Genomic DNA, 15,828 nt, shown 5'->3' with positions numbered 1-15,828 from the left:
AAAAATCAAAAATATCGGGATATGTAGGCAAATCCCAAAATAAAATTTTAGAGGTTTAACGGGATTTGTATTATATAAATAATAAGAAAAATAAATAAACACAAACATGTGGATGGAGGAACGAAAAAGACAAGGTATGTGTGGAGGCTCTTGAGATCGGCAGTGCTGGAGTAGCAAAAGTAACTATAGGAGTGTTAAGAACTAAGAGGATTCGTAAAAAATTGGGTTACAGAAGAGATGATTAGGGGAATAGCTGAAAAAAGAAAATGAAAGAGGGTTAATACAGAAATCGGTAGAAAAAGTTAGAGAATCCTAAAGAATAACGCTAGAGATTGCCAATATATCCATTTGATGAGGATGTGTTAAGCATGGCAAGCTCAACTAATTACATGTTTTGAAATCAAGTAATTAAAATGCTATTTCATATTTATATTTTTTCTAAAAGTATGAGTAAAAAGAAAAACTTATTTTAGAAAACGTTTTACCATTATTTGCGTTCCCTAATTATTCACTTCCAGAGATGGCTTAAAATGGATGCTTTTTATCCCTTCGGGAAAATCCCGGGATGGCTGATGTCCAATTTATTTTTTTTTAATTGGATTCTTGTTATCTGCAAATGAGGGAGCAATATTTTCCCAGGAAATTGTAACTATATCCTAAATTACAACCACATTATTCTCGGAATTTTAATTTTCGCAGTGAAAATTGACTGCAAACGTAATTATCGTGTTTAATTACAAAATACATATCATATTAAGCGTATTTCCTCTAATTTGGAAACCCGATCTTTCTGGGAAACCGCCGAGTTGAAATGGAAATGCGTTGCGACACTCAACCACGAAATACTATTTTTACGCACCGCACAGCTTCGTGTTCGGTGATCTCTACCTGAAGTTTGACAAGGTGACACGTTTCTGTGATCTAAAAAATACATTCATGAGTTTTATGACTAATTATATATATATATATATATATATATATATATATATATATATATATATATATATATATATATATATATATATATATTGATATGGAGGGTGTTGTTGGACCCCGCGGGAACTAGGTCGTTCAGGCATGAGTATGCGTAAGAGCAGATAGGAGGATTTTGATATTTCAAGGAAGGAGAACGATGGAAAAAGTAAAATGAAAAGGAAGGAAAACAAATGAGGAATTCCTAGGCGTTTTAAGGGCAGGGAGAGGGAGGAATCAAATGAAGGCAAGCAAAGTGGATTTAAGGAGTGGCATTTGGAATGATGATGAAATTTCCGTTGCCCCGCCGGCCTCGGTGGCGGCGGGGTACCGTCCTCGTCTGCCAATCCATGGGTCTCGGGTTCGATTCCCCCCTGGGTGGGTTTTCCTCCACCTAGGGCTTGGGTGTTTGTAATCGTCTCCATTGTTGTCTTTGTTAATAGCCCGATGTAAAGGCCAGAGTGCTGTTTTCGGACTAAAGCTAAATAAATAAATAAAATAAAAATTTGAAGATTGTTATGGAGGGGAGAATGTTAGGTAAGCGATGTTGAGGAAGAGAGTTGCCAAGCTTAATGGAATGAAGGTATTATTTTAGTACGTACAGGTGTCACGTTGTGTCGTGTTAGGAGAGGCTAAAAAATGTAGCGGTTGTCAGACCGTGCCCACCCGAATCCAACCTTAATTGGTAGACAAGAAAAATACATTTACCAAAACGTTTTTCCAATCTTTCTATTTCCAAATTATTCAATGAAAAATGTTTTTTATCCCTCTCGGAATGTCCCATAAGATAGGTCCAGGACATTAATCACCATAAAACGCATAAAATTTAAACGAGACTTGTCATTTGTATCTCCGAATCAAAACTGCAGTGCAATATTTGCGAATATTTTAATAAAATTTTAATTGTGATGACGTGAAGCAAAATTCTCTTCTTAGGTATTTTATTCTCCGGTATGGAAATTAATTGGAAAAGGTGATTATCGTATTTATTATGAGATGCATTTCATAATAGGCACATTTCCTCTATTCTGGAAACATGATCTTCCATGCAATCTGCGGACGCCAAAGGGAAATACGTTGGATCCTCAACCATGAAAATTAGATTTTTATGAGCGCACGGCATTGTGTGCGGTGATCTATACCCACGCCCAACAAATCAACCAACGGGATTTATTAATACACAAGAATACAATGAAAACTCTGAGCGACCTTTTGAAGCTAAAATTTGAAATTAAATACAGAAAAAAACCCATATGTTACATTTAAACTTTTAAAAGTGCATAGTAAAATTGTTTCTACTCGAAAACATATTCCATTTTGATGAATTAATACGACGTTTTCCAATAACTAATTCAATTCAGACACACGCGTTGAATTTAGAATTTTTATTAGGCTTCCCACGTGCCAAGCGAGCAGGGTTATAATCAAATCTTTAAAAGGAATGGGACTCTACCACTCGGAGTTCACGGTGGCAGACGTATGCTTTACCCAACTAAAAAGCTCTGCCGGCAGAGCCATCTCATTTCATAAAAAATATTTTCTGCAAAATCGCATATATTACTGACTGAAGCTTCTCTAACACAAAAACGCACTAATCTCCACTGCGCAGTCTCACGTGCGCCAGCATACCATCCAGCGTAAAGGTCTTTTATCGGAGCGCAAAATATTTTTTCTTTGCCTGTCGCTAATACGCTTAAAGTTTTCCGTTTTATTTACTCGTGACACAGCCTCCCAAGTATAACCTAGTACTTAAAACGAAAATTGTTTGGATTTAACTCACCGAGGACTAGAGTCTGCGAGTTTTCCATTAGCTAAACCTTGCAGACGTGCAGAGATAAACCTTTCACGTCATTCCCTTTCACGGTAGGCATAGTCAAAAAGAGCTTTTTCAAAGTAATATAATTTTCAGAAATTAATTTAAAAACGGAAAATTTATCCCTCTTGCTAATTAGTTGACCATCACTGACCTATCCTCGCGTTTTCCACCCGATTCTCTCGCATCCATCGATTGCTTCATACATATACACGTCTTTCCCTCATATTGCTGATATTGCGCATGTTGAGAGTCCAATTGACCACATCGTGGGGACTAAGCGACTTTTTTAGTCTAGCACTTTCTCTCTCTCAAATCGATTACTCTTCTCTCGTAGATCTGTTTTGGAGGTTCGATTCTCATGCATATTTTCGCCATGACCAAACCAAAGCCGCAACTTTTGCCATTAATTGTCAATTTCCGGCGGATCCAATACGCATTCTTACATAAACCAACTAATTCCTCACCTTAAATGGCATAAATCACGAAGTCTTTTATCGTTGCTCAACATTTTCAGGCATTACGATAATTTTCTTATGACGTATTAAGTTCATTCCAGGGGATAGAATTTTTAAAATTTTCTATCTTAAGCCGTCATCCAACAGAAGAATTAAGTCGCGAAAATCCAAATCATGTGTTCCCTCTAGACAGCAGGGAAAGAATTACATGAAAATACAGAGAATGAAACGCGGAGGGAGTGACTTTCCACAAGGAAGAGAAGAATCCTCAGGCGAAAAATCTGCCATTCGGGAAAAAGGAGTTTTTACTCTAGACAAAATACACCAGAAGTTTATGTAGCACATCTTTGGAGAAACTCAGCAAATGAATTAGCCATTATTTATCGTATTAATACGCATGTTTATTTCTTTAAGCACTGCAACCCTGGAAATACACCATGCTGTACACCTTAGCCATAACTAACAACATACGAAATACCATTAAACCAAAAACTGCATAATTAAACCATTCCTTGCTCGTGCATTTATACCTCTCTTGAATCCATTTAAAATGATTATTTAGTTCTTCCCTTTGACTCGCATTCTCTCTTCTATGACGGTATTCAGTATCCCGTACTAATATTAATGAAATGGATATGCAAGGTCTATTCCAAAAGTAGTACGACTGAGTCGATTAAAAAAATATGCTACCAGAATTGGCACAGTCCCTCAAAAGTCTTCGAGGCAGCACCCTTGTGCGTCCACACGCCACTGCAAGCGGGTTTTCAACGCCTAGTACACCTTCTGGAAGACGGCGCCTAGAATGCTGCTAAGCTTCCTCGTCACGGCCTGTTGTAACGCTTCCACCGAGCCATGGAGACGTGCTTTCAGCACGGTTTTGAGGCGGGGAAGAGGAAGAAGTCTGGTGGGGTAGCGTAAAAAAAAGTTGGATCCTCACTCACATGGTCGAGTAGCTCTCAGTGGATCCGCGTGCGAGTCTCCGTTCGCTCGTCCAAAAGCACTCTCGGCACTAACTTTGCCCAAAAAGCTCACTTTCTCATGCCCACCAATATCTTTTCTACTCTCCTGAAAGAACTTGTACCACTCAAAAAAACCCGAAATACCCATGGTGTCATCACCATAAGCTGCCATAAGCATGTCGTGAGTCTCTTTCCCGGTGTACCCAGTTTCAAGCAAAATTTGACGGCGTAGCCCTGTTCCATTAACCAGTTCATGCCGGAGCCTAACAAGGTGATGTCATGGAGGTTTCGCAGACGAACAATCCGAACTCCGCAAAGGCTTGGATTCAACTGCCTACGGTCACCAGCCTTTCCTGTGACTACCCTCCCTCGAACGCAGCCAAAGAAACCTCCGACCGTTCGTCCATCTATCCGGGAAAAAATGTCGTACTACTTTTGGCACAAACCTTGTAGTAAATTTTTTATTACGAATCCCAATTAATCTTAACCATGGTTTCCAAAGGAAATTCGCAAGGTGCAAATAAAGTTTTCGTCGACGGGCGGGTTTTACTAAATTCCAGGTAGCAAACTAACAATTTTTGCCGCCCCATCAACTAGTATGCAACACGTTCTCACCTGAACACGCATATAAGTCTCCCTTATGTCCCGCTGCAAATCAATGAACAAAAACCAAAACACTGCCAAACCGATTAATTTCACCGGTTGCTCACTCTTTAACTGCCCCGAAGGACGCAGGTTCGAATCCCTACTCGACAAAGGCTTTCCCGTATAAACGTATTTAACCAGCGTTCCGGATGGGATTTGACTTCAACCTCAACGCAGAAGACGCTAATTTAAACCCAAATACAATTATTTCAGACGCAATAGCCACTGCGAGAGATCTCGTGGCTAATTATTCACGTGGATGCGACCCGCCGAGTATTCCCATCCGCAACGTGACTCGCGCACGTCGAGCTTTTCCGGGCCGCCCGCCCCCGCACAGCACGGTCCGCATTGCTCCAATGCATTAAAAAACACCGCGCGTTCCAAAGCGATGGAAGCAGCGTATTGGGGTGAAGCGCTGCGGGGGGGGGGGGGGGTGATGGCTGGGGAGGGGTGGGGCACGGGGCACACGAACAATCGTGACCCCTCCGACTGGGGTCGCCGGTCCCGGACTTCTCTTCCCGGCTTTGTCTCCACCCCCTTCACCTCCCTCCGGCGACAGAGGGCGATACTCGTCGAGGAACCAATAGTCCGACCCCTTCATCCACTCATCGTTCATCCACCGACCGCCCACCCGGCCCCCAATCGGCCCATCTCCTCCTCTCCCGGTCAGCGCTTCCGTCGCCTCCTTCCGAGAATCCCGTCTTCCTCGCAGACGACGTGGGTTTGACGAAGGGGGCGAGGAAAAATTGCCGGAGAGCATCGAGGCGAGCGTCGGTCGCCCACCCGACCGTACCCAATGCGACGCCCGCGACTCCGCCGCCCCCGATTGTAGGTGACGTGTAATGACGTAGTTACAGCCGTCTCTCTCCACCGGTGTGAAATTCCTTGGTGACCGTTGTTAGCCAGTCAGTTGGTCGTTATCGGGCATCGGAGATAATTTTTGCGCGGCGATTGAAAACTTATTTTTTATACGTGGTCACCAGTTAGCTCAGCAGTAGCTATTTTGATTTATTGAAACGACCACAACCATGCGCCATTGCGTGCTAATCCTAAGGGAGTTGAGGTGAGAGGGTTTAATTATTAGGTTAGGGGTGACGATCTTGTTAAAAAAAACGAGGAATCAAACTGTGGTCAACTCACTAAGTACACGTCCCGCGAAAGCAATAATAATAATAATAATATTTCTACAAAAAATTCCAAAATAAAATGTGGACTCGTCTTCATACCCTTGATTGAAAAGGAGAGTACGCGAGTTTGAAAAGGCTGCAACCGTTACAATAACCCGGTCGGTTTGCAATCCTAGTTGCTAAAAAATATGATGTCATATTTCTATTCATTGTTAGCAATCTATATTTTAAAAGTAACCCGCGAGCGTATAGCAGGGAATATTGAAAATAGCGTGGAAAAAATCTGAAAAGAAAGATTCATTTTATCTGAAATCATTTCATATTTTGGAGTTAAGATCGTTGATTGACAAGCGTGTGAAAAAAGAATCGTGGAATCTATTGGTTTGAGTCTTTTCAATTTTATTACATATTATTTTATCTATCAAGGAGTGAATTTTGCGGACATGAGCCTACGTTACGAAATGATTTTAGCTGTAGGAGTGAAGCCCAAAATTAATTTTATAAAGTCACAAAAGTAATCCACACCCAATCCAAAAGGGTATAAAATATTTTTCATGCGTCTAATTCGATTGAAAACTCTTATCTTCGGCTTCGAGTAATTTCATACATATGCATGTGTACTATATGGACATTACCGAATGAATATGGTATGCCCTAACGACGTAATTTTCTTCGATTATGCGCGGGGATTTGAAATCAAAATAGCATCATTCCTGGCCACTGAATAGGTTTTAATCATTTTAGTTTGCATTATTAAAAAAAAATATTTTGACTGAAAGTTGAATCTCATACATATTTTTTTCAGCATACACACGCGTCTGTACCTTCAATAAACGACTACACGATGAAGACTCACCTATTGTACAATACGATAACGGTTGTAACAATCTTAATTATTTATATGTAAAACAGGTTGCTGTATTTTACTCTAAATCAAGCGGTTTATCTCATCACACCAAAAATTCGTAAATGATTAGAAACTGCAGTTTTATTAATAAAAAATAGTACTCCATTGAAATTACGCAACAGCGCCACCACTCATAGTCATTAAATTACGCCGTACCTGGAAAATTATTTGCGTAGATCGGAACTTTTAAAAATCTCCATGCTGAGGAGGATGGAGGAAATAATTCGGACTGAGAGAAGGTTAAATGGTGAAGTTTATAGGGTGAGCGGAGATAGGAAGTTGCTGGATGAAATCTTGAAAAGAAAAGGAATGTGGGAGGAGGAATATTTAAAGACAGTGGGATGTTGAAAGCCGTGATAGAAAGGAGATTATAGGACGATCAGAAGGAAGTTCTCCTGAAACGCAGAAGTAAATTATCGTTATGTACTATCGAAAACCTGCCTTAGGCAGAATTTAATTGCCTAACTTAGTCTAATTTAATTGCCTGACTTCAAGGGTACTTAAAGGGCCTGACATCGCACCAAGATGTAGATCGCTCTTATACAAGTATTTACTTTGTTTAAGTTGGCCCTGTGTTATTCTTGGAACCCAAGAATTAATTTCTGTTGACCCTTGTCCATCCTATTCAATCACAGCCGAAGAGCTAAAATGCTTTTTGTGAGCCTTTGTGCCAGCTGAAATGGTCCAAGTGTCTTCTTTTAGGGATTCCTCTGTTTTTTAATTTCCATTATTCTGTAGGATATTCTTTCCAAAATATTTTTGTCGTGGCGTCAGACTAGTTCGAAAATGTTTGATTGTATTGATTTTGCAATGATCTGTACTAATCGTACTGGGAATAGTCCTTCTATTCATCTAGAAGCTATCGGGTGCACATTGCCAAATTACTCCGGGTTAATTGGAAGAGAAAGCCTGTAAGCACACTCTTCATCATCTCTAACGAGCACCAATGATGTACCACCATCGACTTCGGGGCTCTTGAAACCCGTGGCATCAAATTCTGCTCTCAAACTAGTGCACCATTTCAGTGATGTAATGTTAGTTTTTTTTAAGGCTGTGGAAGAGCATTAACAGGATGAATAAAATGCAAAGAATTAAATTAGTCCCACAAATTTTCTAACAGGCCATCAATTCAGGGATTCGGTTGCAAGGGTTGCGGATTGAAAGTTTGTCCTTTAAATCTCTCTTCATTGATTAAATTTCACTTCGCAGGAATGCAGCATGGATTCACACTTATTCACGATAACACAGTGGTGCGCTATTGGAAATATACGGAGGTAAACATTTCTTCGGAGTAGTCATCAATCTTCCACAGAGCAATCACCTTGCTCGTCACCCCAGGGTGGCGCAGGGAATATATCTGGTCTATCTCTTTTGAATGCGTGAGTATCAAACTCTATTCTATTAAGTGAAAATAAGATTTCCCTCGACTACTTTGCCAGTGTGTGCATTCATTAATTCAAGATATTCTATCTAGTAAGATGGCTGCTTGAACAGTTTCAAATTATGATCAATTATGATTCCTTTTAGCATATATCTTTCAAAGCAGATTTTCTTTTACTTGTCACGAGAAATTCCTCTTGTTTGTCACGTATTACGAGCATGCTCTTCTTCAATGTCGTCTTCATCTCCTAAGTTCCTTCACGCTGCCATCCTACCTCGGCCTTCAGCATTAAAATACATTTCAATATTTCCTCCTCCCAATTTTTCTGTCAGTTTATGATTCCCACCAGCAAGTTTACATCTTCTCTCACCCTGTTAAAAACTTCAGCTCTTGTCGTCTTACTCTCTCTCCTACTTATTTTCTCCATTCTCCACCTGACGAACTTCTCCAAAACCTTCAATCTACACTCATCCCCTTGGGATGGGATGAGTGTAGATTGAAGGTTGTCACATCTGCAACACGGTACACTGCATTTTAGATTTTTACAAATATGTTCTCTACATTTAGCTTGGTGTACCTGTCAACAATTCTCTTCTTTTTTAATGCTTCTTTCGAAAACGTTTTTCCTCTGATTTCCCCAATAATGTGCCCCCTTTCTTCCAAAATGCCGCCTAATACATGAACTGCTCCACTTGTCCTAGTGTTATTCTCTTCCAACTTTAATTTTTACTTTGCTTTCCCTTGCTCCTCGAGAAGCTTATTAATTTACTCTTCTTGTGGTTAATCTTCATCCTGTACCTCTCACATCTCGCATTTTTCCCGTAAAACAATCAATAATAACTGCAATTCCCTGGCCGTCTGACTAAATATCACTTGAGCATAACTCACTTGATCAACTCACTTGAACCCCTAACTCACTTCAACAACTCGCCTCCCGATTTCATTCTCAGCTCAAGCCCTGAGCAGGCCACCCCTAATATATCATCAACATTTAGATAAGTTGAAAACTACCAGCAACAACGAGTGACTCTCTATCACCCTCCTGCCAATCACTTCCCATCCATATTTTCCCTCACCCATCTGATTCATGAACAAGTTTCGAACAAGTTGCCTATCCCTCCAGTCTACACTGCTATATTTAGCAAAATTTCATCAACTTTGTCTACTCTATCCAGTCGAATGCCTTCTCAAAAACACGAAGCGTGTAAAGACATCTTGATTAATATATTTGACGTTCCATCCTGCTGAACACCTTGTCACTGCAATGGCGTCACGAGTTCCCTTCCGTTTCCAAAACTGTTCGTCTAGGTAGTGTTTTGCGCTATTGTGTAAATGTCAATTGAAGGCATGCAAAAAATCTCTCTCCATATATGGAATTAAACTTATCCTCATGAATTTTTCACATACTTCCATTTTACCCTTTGCGTACGAGGGCGTTCAAGGTCGAAAAATCCCTTCATTCCATTTTTCCGTAAGCTCTTTAATAACTCTGCCGAGACATTTTCTATTTGCACTGCCTTTTTTGATGTCGCCTACCTTTGAGCTTTTTCCGTTCTCTGTCGAGTACTCCAAAACACAGGGACCCTGGACCTTCGTCTACCTTGCATTCCCTTCCTATTTTAAACTGATCGAACTAGCATCTTTAACATCATGCTTTTCTACGTATTCTTTCCATCTTTCCTGAATTTCATCTAGTTCTATCATTAACTTCCGGGACGATTGGGGACGTTACCCCTCGACGTAACGTCCTCGCCTGCCCAGACATCGTGGGTTCAATTCCCGTCTAGGATTTTCCTCCACCAAGCGCTTAGGTGTTAGTAATTGTCTCTAATGTAGTATGTAGGGGTTATGTGGAAGAAGGGACGATAAAGTCTCAATTTCGCTCCAATGAAGTCAAGAAATAAATAATTAACTTCCCCTCTAATCTACTAGGACCGGTATAGCATTTCCCTTGCTATATTATGACGCTTCTCTTACCTTCTTGTAGAGCTTTTTTCATTTCTGGTTCAGGGAAATTGCAAATTTGCTTTTCCGATTCGGGAGGATGCATGCAACAGTAGCCGCTAATAAGCGAATTAAGGGGACGTCGCATACTCAGTAATAAATTGCGCCAAATAACGGCGATAGGTGAGGCAGCAGGCTGTTGTTTAAAAGAAAATTGTCACAAGAACGTGAATTTACTTGTTTAATGGGATGTTAAAGGTCTAATATAAGTCCTACTTGCACCTGACAAAATACATATCTCAAGGGAAGTAAAAGAACAAAATATATGTGTGCATTGTTAAGTAAACAATGCCTTATAGTCTTCAGGGTGACTGAGGGAAAAGGGTGTGACAGTATTTGAGACTTGCTCAGTGACTCCAAGGAAGTGAATTGGATGGAATAATGAATTAATTTCAATAAAGGGACTTACCTAGAGCATAAATCATCCCAGGTGTAACCATCCACGTTTATCGATCTCACAGCATCGTCCAGCTCCATGATCTGCAAAAGTAGAAACAAAATATTAATTACTTTTTACCTGTAACAAATTCAAGAGTTGTAATCGAAACAAAAAAATATCTGATACTAAATACAACAACCTTATTACTTTTCATGTATCAAAATTCGTTACATACATAATAGTTATAATAGTAATTTTTCAAGTTTTCTAGATTTAATATTTACTTTTGATCCATTACTGTTCTCGACGCCAAAGGCGATATCACTGTTCCTCCTCTCATTTAATTGTAAGTATTTCCTTTTTTCTTAAAATAAAAATAATGCGAATAAGAGAGTATTTTATCGTGAACTATACACAGTCATGGCTTCCCAATCACAAATATTGATTGGAATATGTATATATATATATATATATATATATATATATATATATATATATGTATGCATATATGTGTAAGTATATATATATAGTATATATATATGTATATATGTATACATATATGTGTAAGTATATATATATATATATATATGTATAAAAAATGTGTGTGTGTGTATATATATATACATATATATATACTACCTTGATCAAAAATCAGAATCTTGAGTAGAGGGGAGAATGTTAGGCAAACGAGGAAAGGGCTGGAATAGGATAGGGATGTTGGACGGGATGAAGGAAGTTTATAGAGATGAAGAGTGGCCGGTTGTAGGGCAAAATTTTGCGTTGCGTTTTGTTAGGAGAAACAAAATATTAATTTGGTAGTTGTGTCCATCCAAAATCTACCTCAACTGGTAAATAAATAATTTATTCTACGTGGGTCGCGGTAGTCCAGGGGTAGACCGTTGGACAACTTGGACGTTAGAAGTTTCACATCGATACGAAATTGCACTTTTCTTGGTGTTTATTGAAAAAATAGCAAAAGGTAAATATGGATGCAATGGAATTAGTGTTAAGTGGAATAATAGCTACTAACTAGGCTGCTAGGTATAAAAAAATATTGCCTGAACGTCTTCCACGGCAACTGTTACAGTTACTCGTATGTTGTCACGGAGTAATTTTATCCTTACGTAGTATCCATTCCTTCGATATTACCCAGCTTTTGCTCCCAGGGAATTTGTGCTCTTTTGTCAACTCTACTCCTGCTGGCCGGGGACATGCAAATGCCGCACCATGACGCTGGCCATAGGAATCAAGAGAATTTCCACGAGAGCGCTGAGTGAGACGAGGATTTCCTTCAATATTACCGAGCGGCAGGGTTCACGGCAGTAATGTGACCTCATTTTAGGAAGGGTGGTGTCCGATCACACGTGACGGTAAGGCTGTGCGATGCTCGCAATCCAACATCGACCGTCGACAGAAAAGAAAGATGTAGGAAGCAACGACATGCGGGCGTGGCGATATTTTTCTGGTGCATTGAAACTTTCCGCTCTCATCGGACACCCTCGATAAATTTAGAGAGCATCGTCCATTTCATCAATATCGACCATACCGTATGGAGAATAAATGGATCCATCGCGAGTCGATATGACCAAATAGCATATGCACATATACGAGTACATACAAGTATAAGTAAATCTGCAAGTCTACAAGTCTACGTTGTTGTCGCATGGAGGTTTTTCACACTCCTCCAAGCGTCCATCCAGAATGTCACCTAAAGTATACATAGCTTATTCTGGAAAGGTAATTGAAGCTACATTATTGATACCGCTGGATCAAGATATAAGGTTTGCATAAAATGTATCGGGCAAATGTCGGAAAAATATAATTATTTCAGATATTTCTACAATGCCTCAAAGTTTTTCGAAGTACGAGTCTCGTACATCCCTTGAGCGTCGTTAAATTTTTGCCAGCAGCATTCCCACGACTCTAAGCCTCCTTGGGAGAAGGATTCCTCAAGGTCCTTAAGGGTTGCGTGCAAGCTTCTTTGGCGGCATTTCGGGCCTTATGGCGGTGTCCTTTGAGGAAGGATTTCACTTTTGGGACTAGGAAATAGTCTGCTGGTGCCTTGATTACGTTTTTCAACAAGTCGTGGTCTTCTTCAAAGCGTTGCACAAGGTCTTCGCAAACAGACACTCGACTCTGCTTTTGGTCTTCTTGTATCTGCAGACCATCTATATGTTAATTGGATGCATCAACTCAATATTATCAGTACAACTCTGTATCGAATCAATTACTATTTCATAATAGTACCGACTGTGAGATGAAATACTCCTAAATACTTTTGCAGGCCATCAAAGTGCCTTAACGTCTAAAAAACAACACTGAGCGAGGAAAGGTCTTAAAATGGACGCTCTGCTTTAAGAATGAAAATGGAAACAGGGCATGCAATGACTACACACCCTTACTAGTGCCAACTTCATTTTTCTACGAAACCCAGCCCCCGTCCATCTCAGACACCCACGTCTCCAAAAGAGGTCACGCAGTATCTTTCACCATCACCATCCCCCTTCCTCCAAACTAGCAAGTGCCCTCGAGTCGCTACCACAATGGCTGGGGTGCAATTTTGGGTTGTTTCAGACAACTTTGGGGTGTCAGTTGGCCCTCCTCCCACCCCAACCATCCCGTTTCGACCTTTTCCTATATTTTTCCCCGATCCTTTCCCCACTCCAGACTTGACTACATATATACTTCGCGTTCAGGTTTCACTTCGTGGAATTGTTTGATGTCCATATGAAATGAGTTTGTAATATTCCACGGATTTTATTCTACGAAACAACGCGTTTCACCGACTTGCGGCATCATCAGGTACAAGTTACACAAACAGCTGTTGAATATACCCTTCGGACATAGGAGAGGGGGGGGGGAAGTTGAAGATTGGGGAGGTCGATTTTTCGGGACTCCAATGTCGGTGGTCGTGGTTTTTTGGGTTAAGGGAAGGAAAGGCGGTGGCGCCTTGGTTATGACTTAAGCATTGGGTCTAGTCTGAGGTATGGGACGGGTGTGGATAGGGGCGGACTGGTACGGGGGACCGGTGAATTTGTTTACCCTCGAGGGACATATCTTTATACTTAAACCCTTACTCATTTGCTTGGACATAGCAAGGCCAAATTGCGGTGACAAGCTTCGTGGTGCTCAAACCTTCGGATGAACGCCAAGTGACTCATGAAATATTGAATATTGAATTGAAAACGAAAACATATTGTAAGTTTTTCAATTATATCAACGGGCCAAGTTAAGATATTTTGCATGACTAAGGGTACTTTGAATGACAGAATCAGCGAATAGAATTTCGGGTGAGGGATGCATACACAAGAGGATATTAAGTCACGGTTTTCTTTATTTCCATGGGTTCCTGATAAAATATAAATAAGGAAAATCAGACTTTTTTTTAAATTTTCTTCGTTGACGTATTAAAATTTGGACCACTTTAGTTTTGCAACAAAATAAGTTCCATGAGCTTGTCTAAAACATTTCTATTGCTCTCCGAGGCATAACTTTCAAATGCCGCATTGGAAACTCTTTTTTCAGGTTTCTTATATTTTGACGGGAAAAAATTCAAATATTATATATATATATATATATATATATATATATATATATATATATATATGTGTGTGTGTGTGTGTGTGTGTGTGTGTATACTCATTTACATAGAAACAGATAAAAGGAAAAGGGATAGGAACACACAAAGGACAAACACATGAGAAGTGGGGAAGGCGGAATCAGGCAGATCACGAGGGTAAAAATATTTCCCATACCGGGACTTGAACTCCGGATCTTTCACTTGCCGGGCGGACGCTGTTAACCACAACAGTGCTCGGGGCACTTGGTTGCATAAAGCATCGCAGATCTCAGTATAAAGTATATTTCCTGGATAGCGCAAGTGGTTAAGAGCCTCCGCCCGGCAAGTGGAAAGATCCGCAGTTCAAGTCCCGGTCTAGGAAATATTTTTACACTCGTGATCTGCCTGATTCTGCCTTCCCCACTTCTCCAGTGTTTGTCCTTTATGTGTGTTTAAGGAAATATATAGGATATATTCCAGAAATAAGGAAAAGGGATAGGAACACACATAAAGGACGAACGCAGGAGAGGTGTGGAAGGTGGAATCAAGCAGATCACGAGAGTAAAAATATTTCCTAGACCGGGATTTGAACTCCGGATCTTTAAAATGAGTATTTGTTCGCCGTTTGGCGATTCTTGGCTACGCTTCTGGGATACTCTAGGCAACACTTAAAAGACTCCTATCAGGTAATGCTAATCGATAAGTAAAAATAATAATTAAATGAAACAAGGAAGGAATAAAAGAAAAACAAAGTGAAATAAACGGATAAAAATAAAAAGGTATTGATTTTTTGTTAAGGAAACGCAAGCAGAAACGAGTTTTACGCTAGATCGAGACGAGAGTGAGTCGTGACGGAGACATGGCACGAGTCGAGCATTGGGAACACAACATTTACCCAAGACTCGCGGTAGTACTGCAATCAAGGAATGACGCGATGGCAGGGAATCAATGGCTTTGGAGTCTTCAAAACTCCCGATCGATTACCTCTGATTCACTATTCGTACTTTTCCATGTTGTCAGCTGACTCGCTTCCCCTCAAACCTGGAGTTCGCGTGAAAGTTTTGAGATCTCACTTACGATAACCTCAGGAAGGGACGAAAATCGATGTTTTGAAAGTTGGCTCACTTCAAATTTAACTCAACACGTACTAATAGATTACCCCATTTTTTACTCTTCATACAATGAAGCATAAACTTCTGGAGCCAGGGATTACGATGAGATCGGACTACTCCCTTATTCCAGGTCAGTTGATGCTCTAGAATGTTTCAATTCTGGAGGGTTTAATTGCGAGTTATTTTAATTTAACCCGACGCCTTAGTGATAAAATGAAACTCATACTCCCCAGATGCGTTAAGCGCATGAATGAGCGAACACAGCAAATAATAAAATAACTGATTAAATGTTTTTTTAAATATCTTCTTGCTGAAAACTCACGAAAGAGGAAAAAAATTTTACATGTGAAAAAGAAACTCCCTGGGAACATCCAGGAAAGAGTAAACCCTTGCTTTCAAAGTTCATGAATACTCTGTGAATCAAAAATGAATGGGGAGGTACTCAAATTCCGCATGCAAAGAATTCGCTTCGTTAGCCGACGTCGCGGAGGATACGGAAACTAATCTCTTCG

The 15,828-nt window shown here is 40.2% G+C and overlaps 1 protein-coding gene across 1 annotated transcript in view; it reads right to left on the bottom strand.

Moving 5' to 3' along the window:
- LOC139694627 (patched domain-containing protein 3-like) overlaps window positions 1-15,828 on the bottom strand; it is a 278,330-nt gene that overhangs the window by 104,107 nt on the left and 158,395 nt on the right. The window contains exon 3 of the mRNA XM_071593110.1: window positions 10,676-10,746. Within this exon, the coding sequence (XP_071449211.1) occupies window positions 10,676-10,746 (71 nt within the window). The remainder of the gene's footprint in view (window positions 1-10,675; window positions 10,747-15,828) is intronic.

This window comes from Hetaerina americana, unplaced genomic scaffold, assembly GCF_022747635.1.
Source record: "Hetaerina americana unplaced genomic scaffold, ioHetAmer1.1.p SCAF_51, whole genome shotgun sequence".
NCBI lineage: Eukaryota > Metazoa > Arthropoda > Insecta > Odonata > Calopterygidae > Hetaerina > Hetaerina americana.
This window is presented reverse-complemented; position numbering and strand designations above follow the sequence as displayed.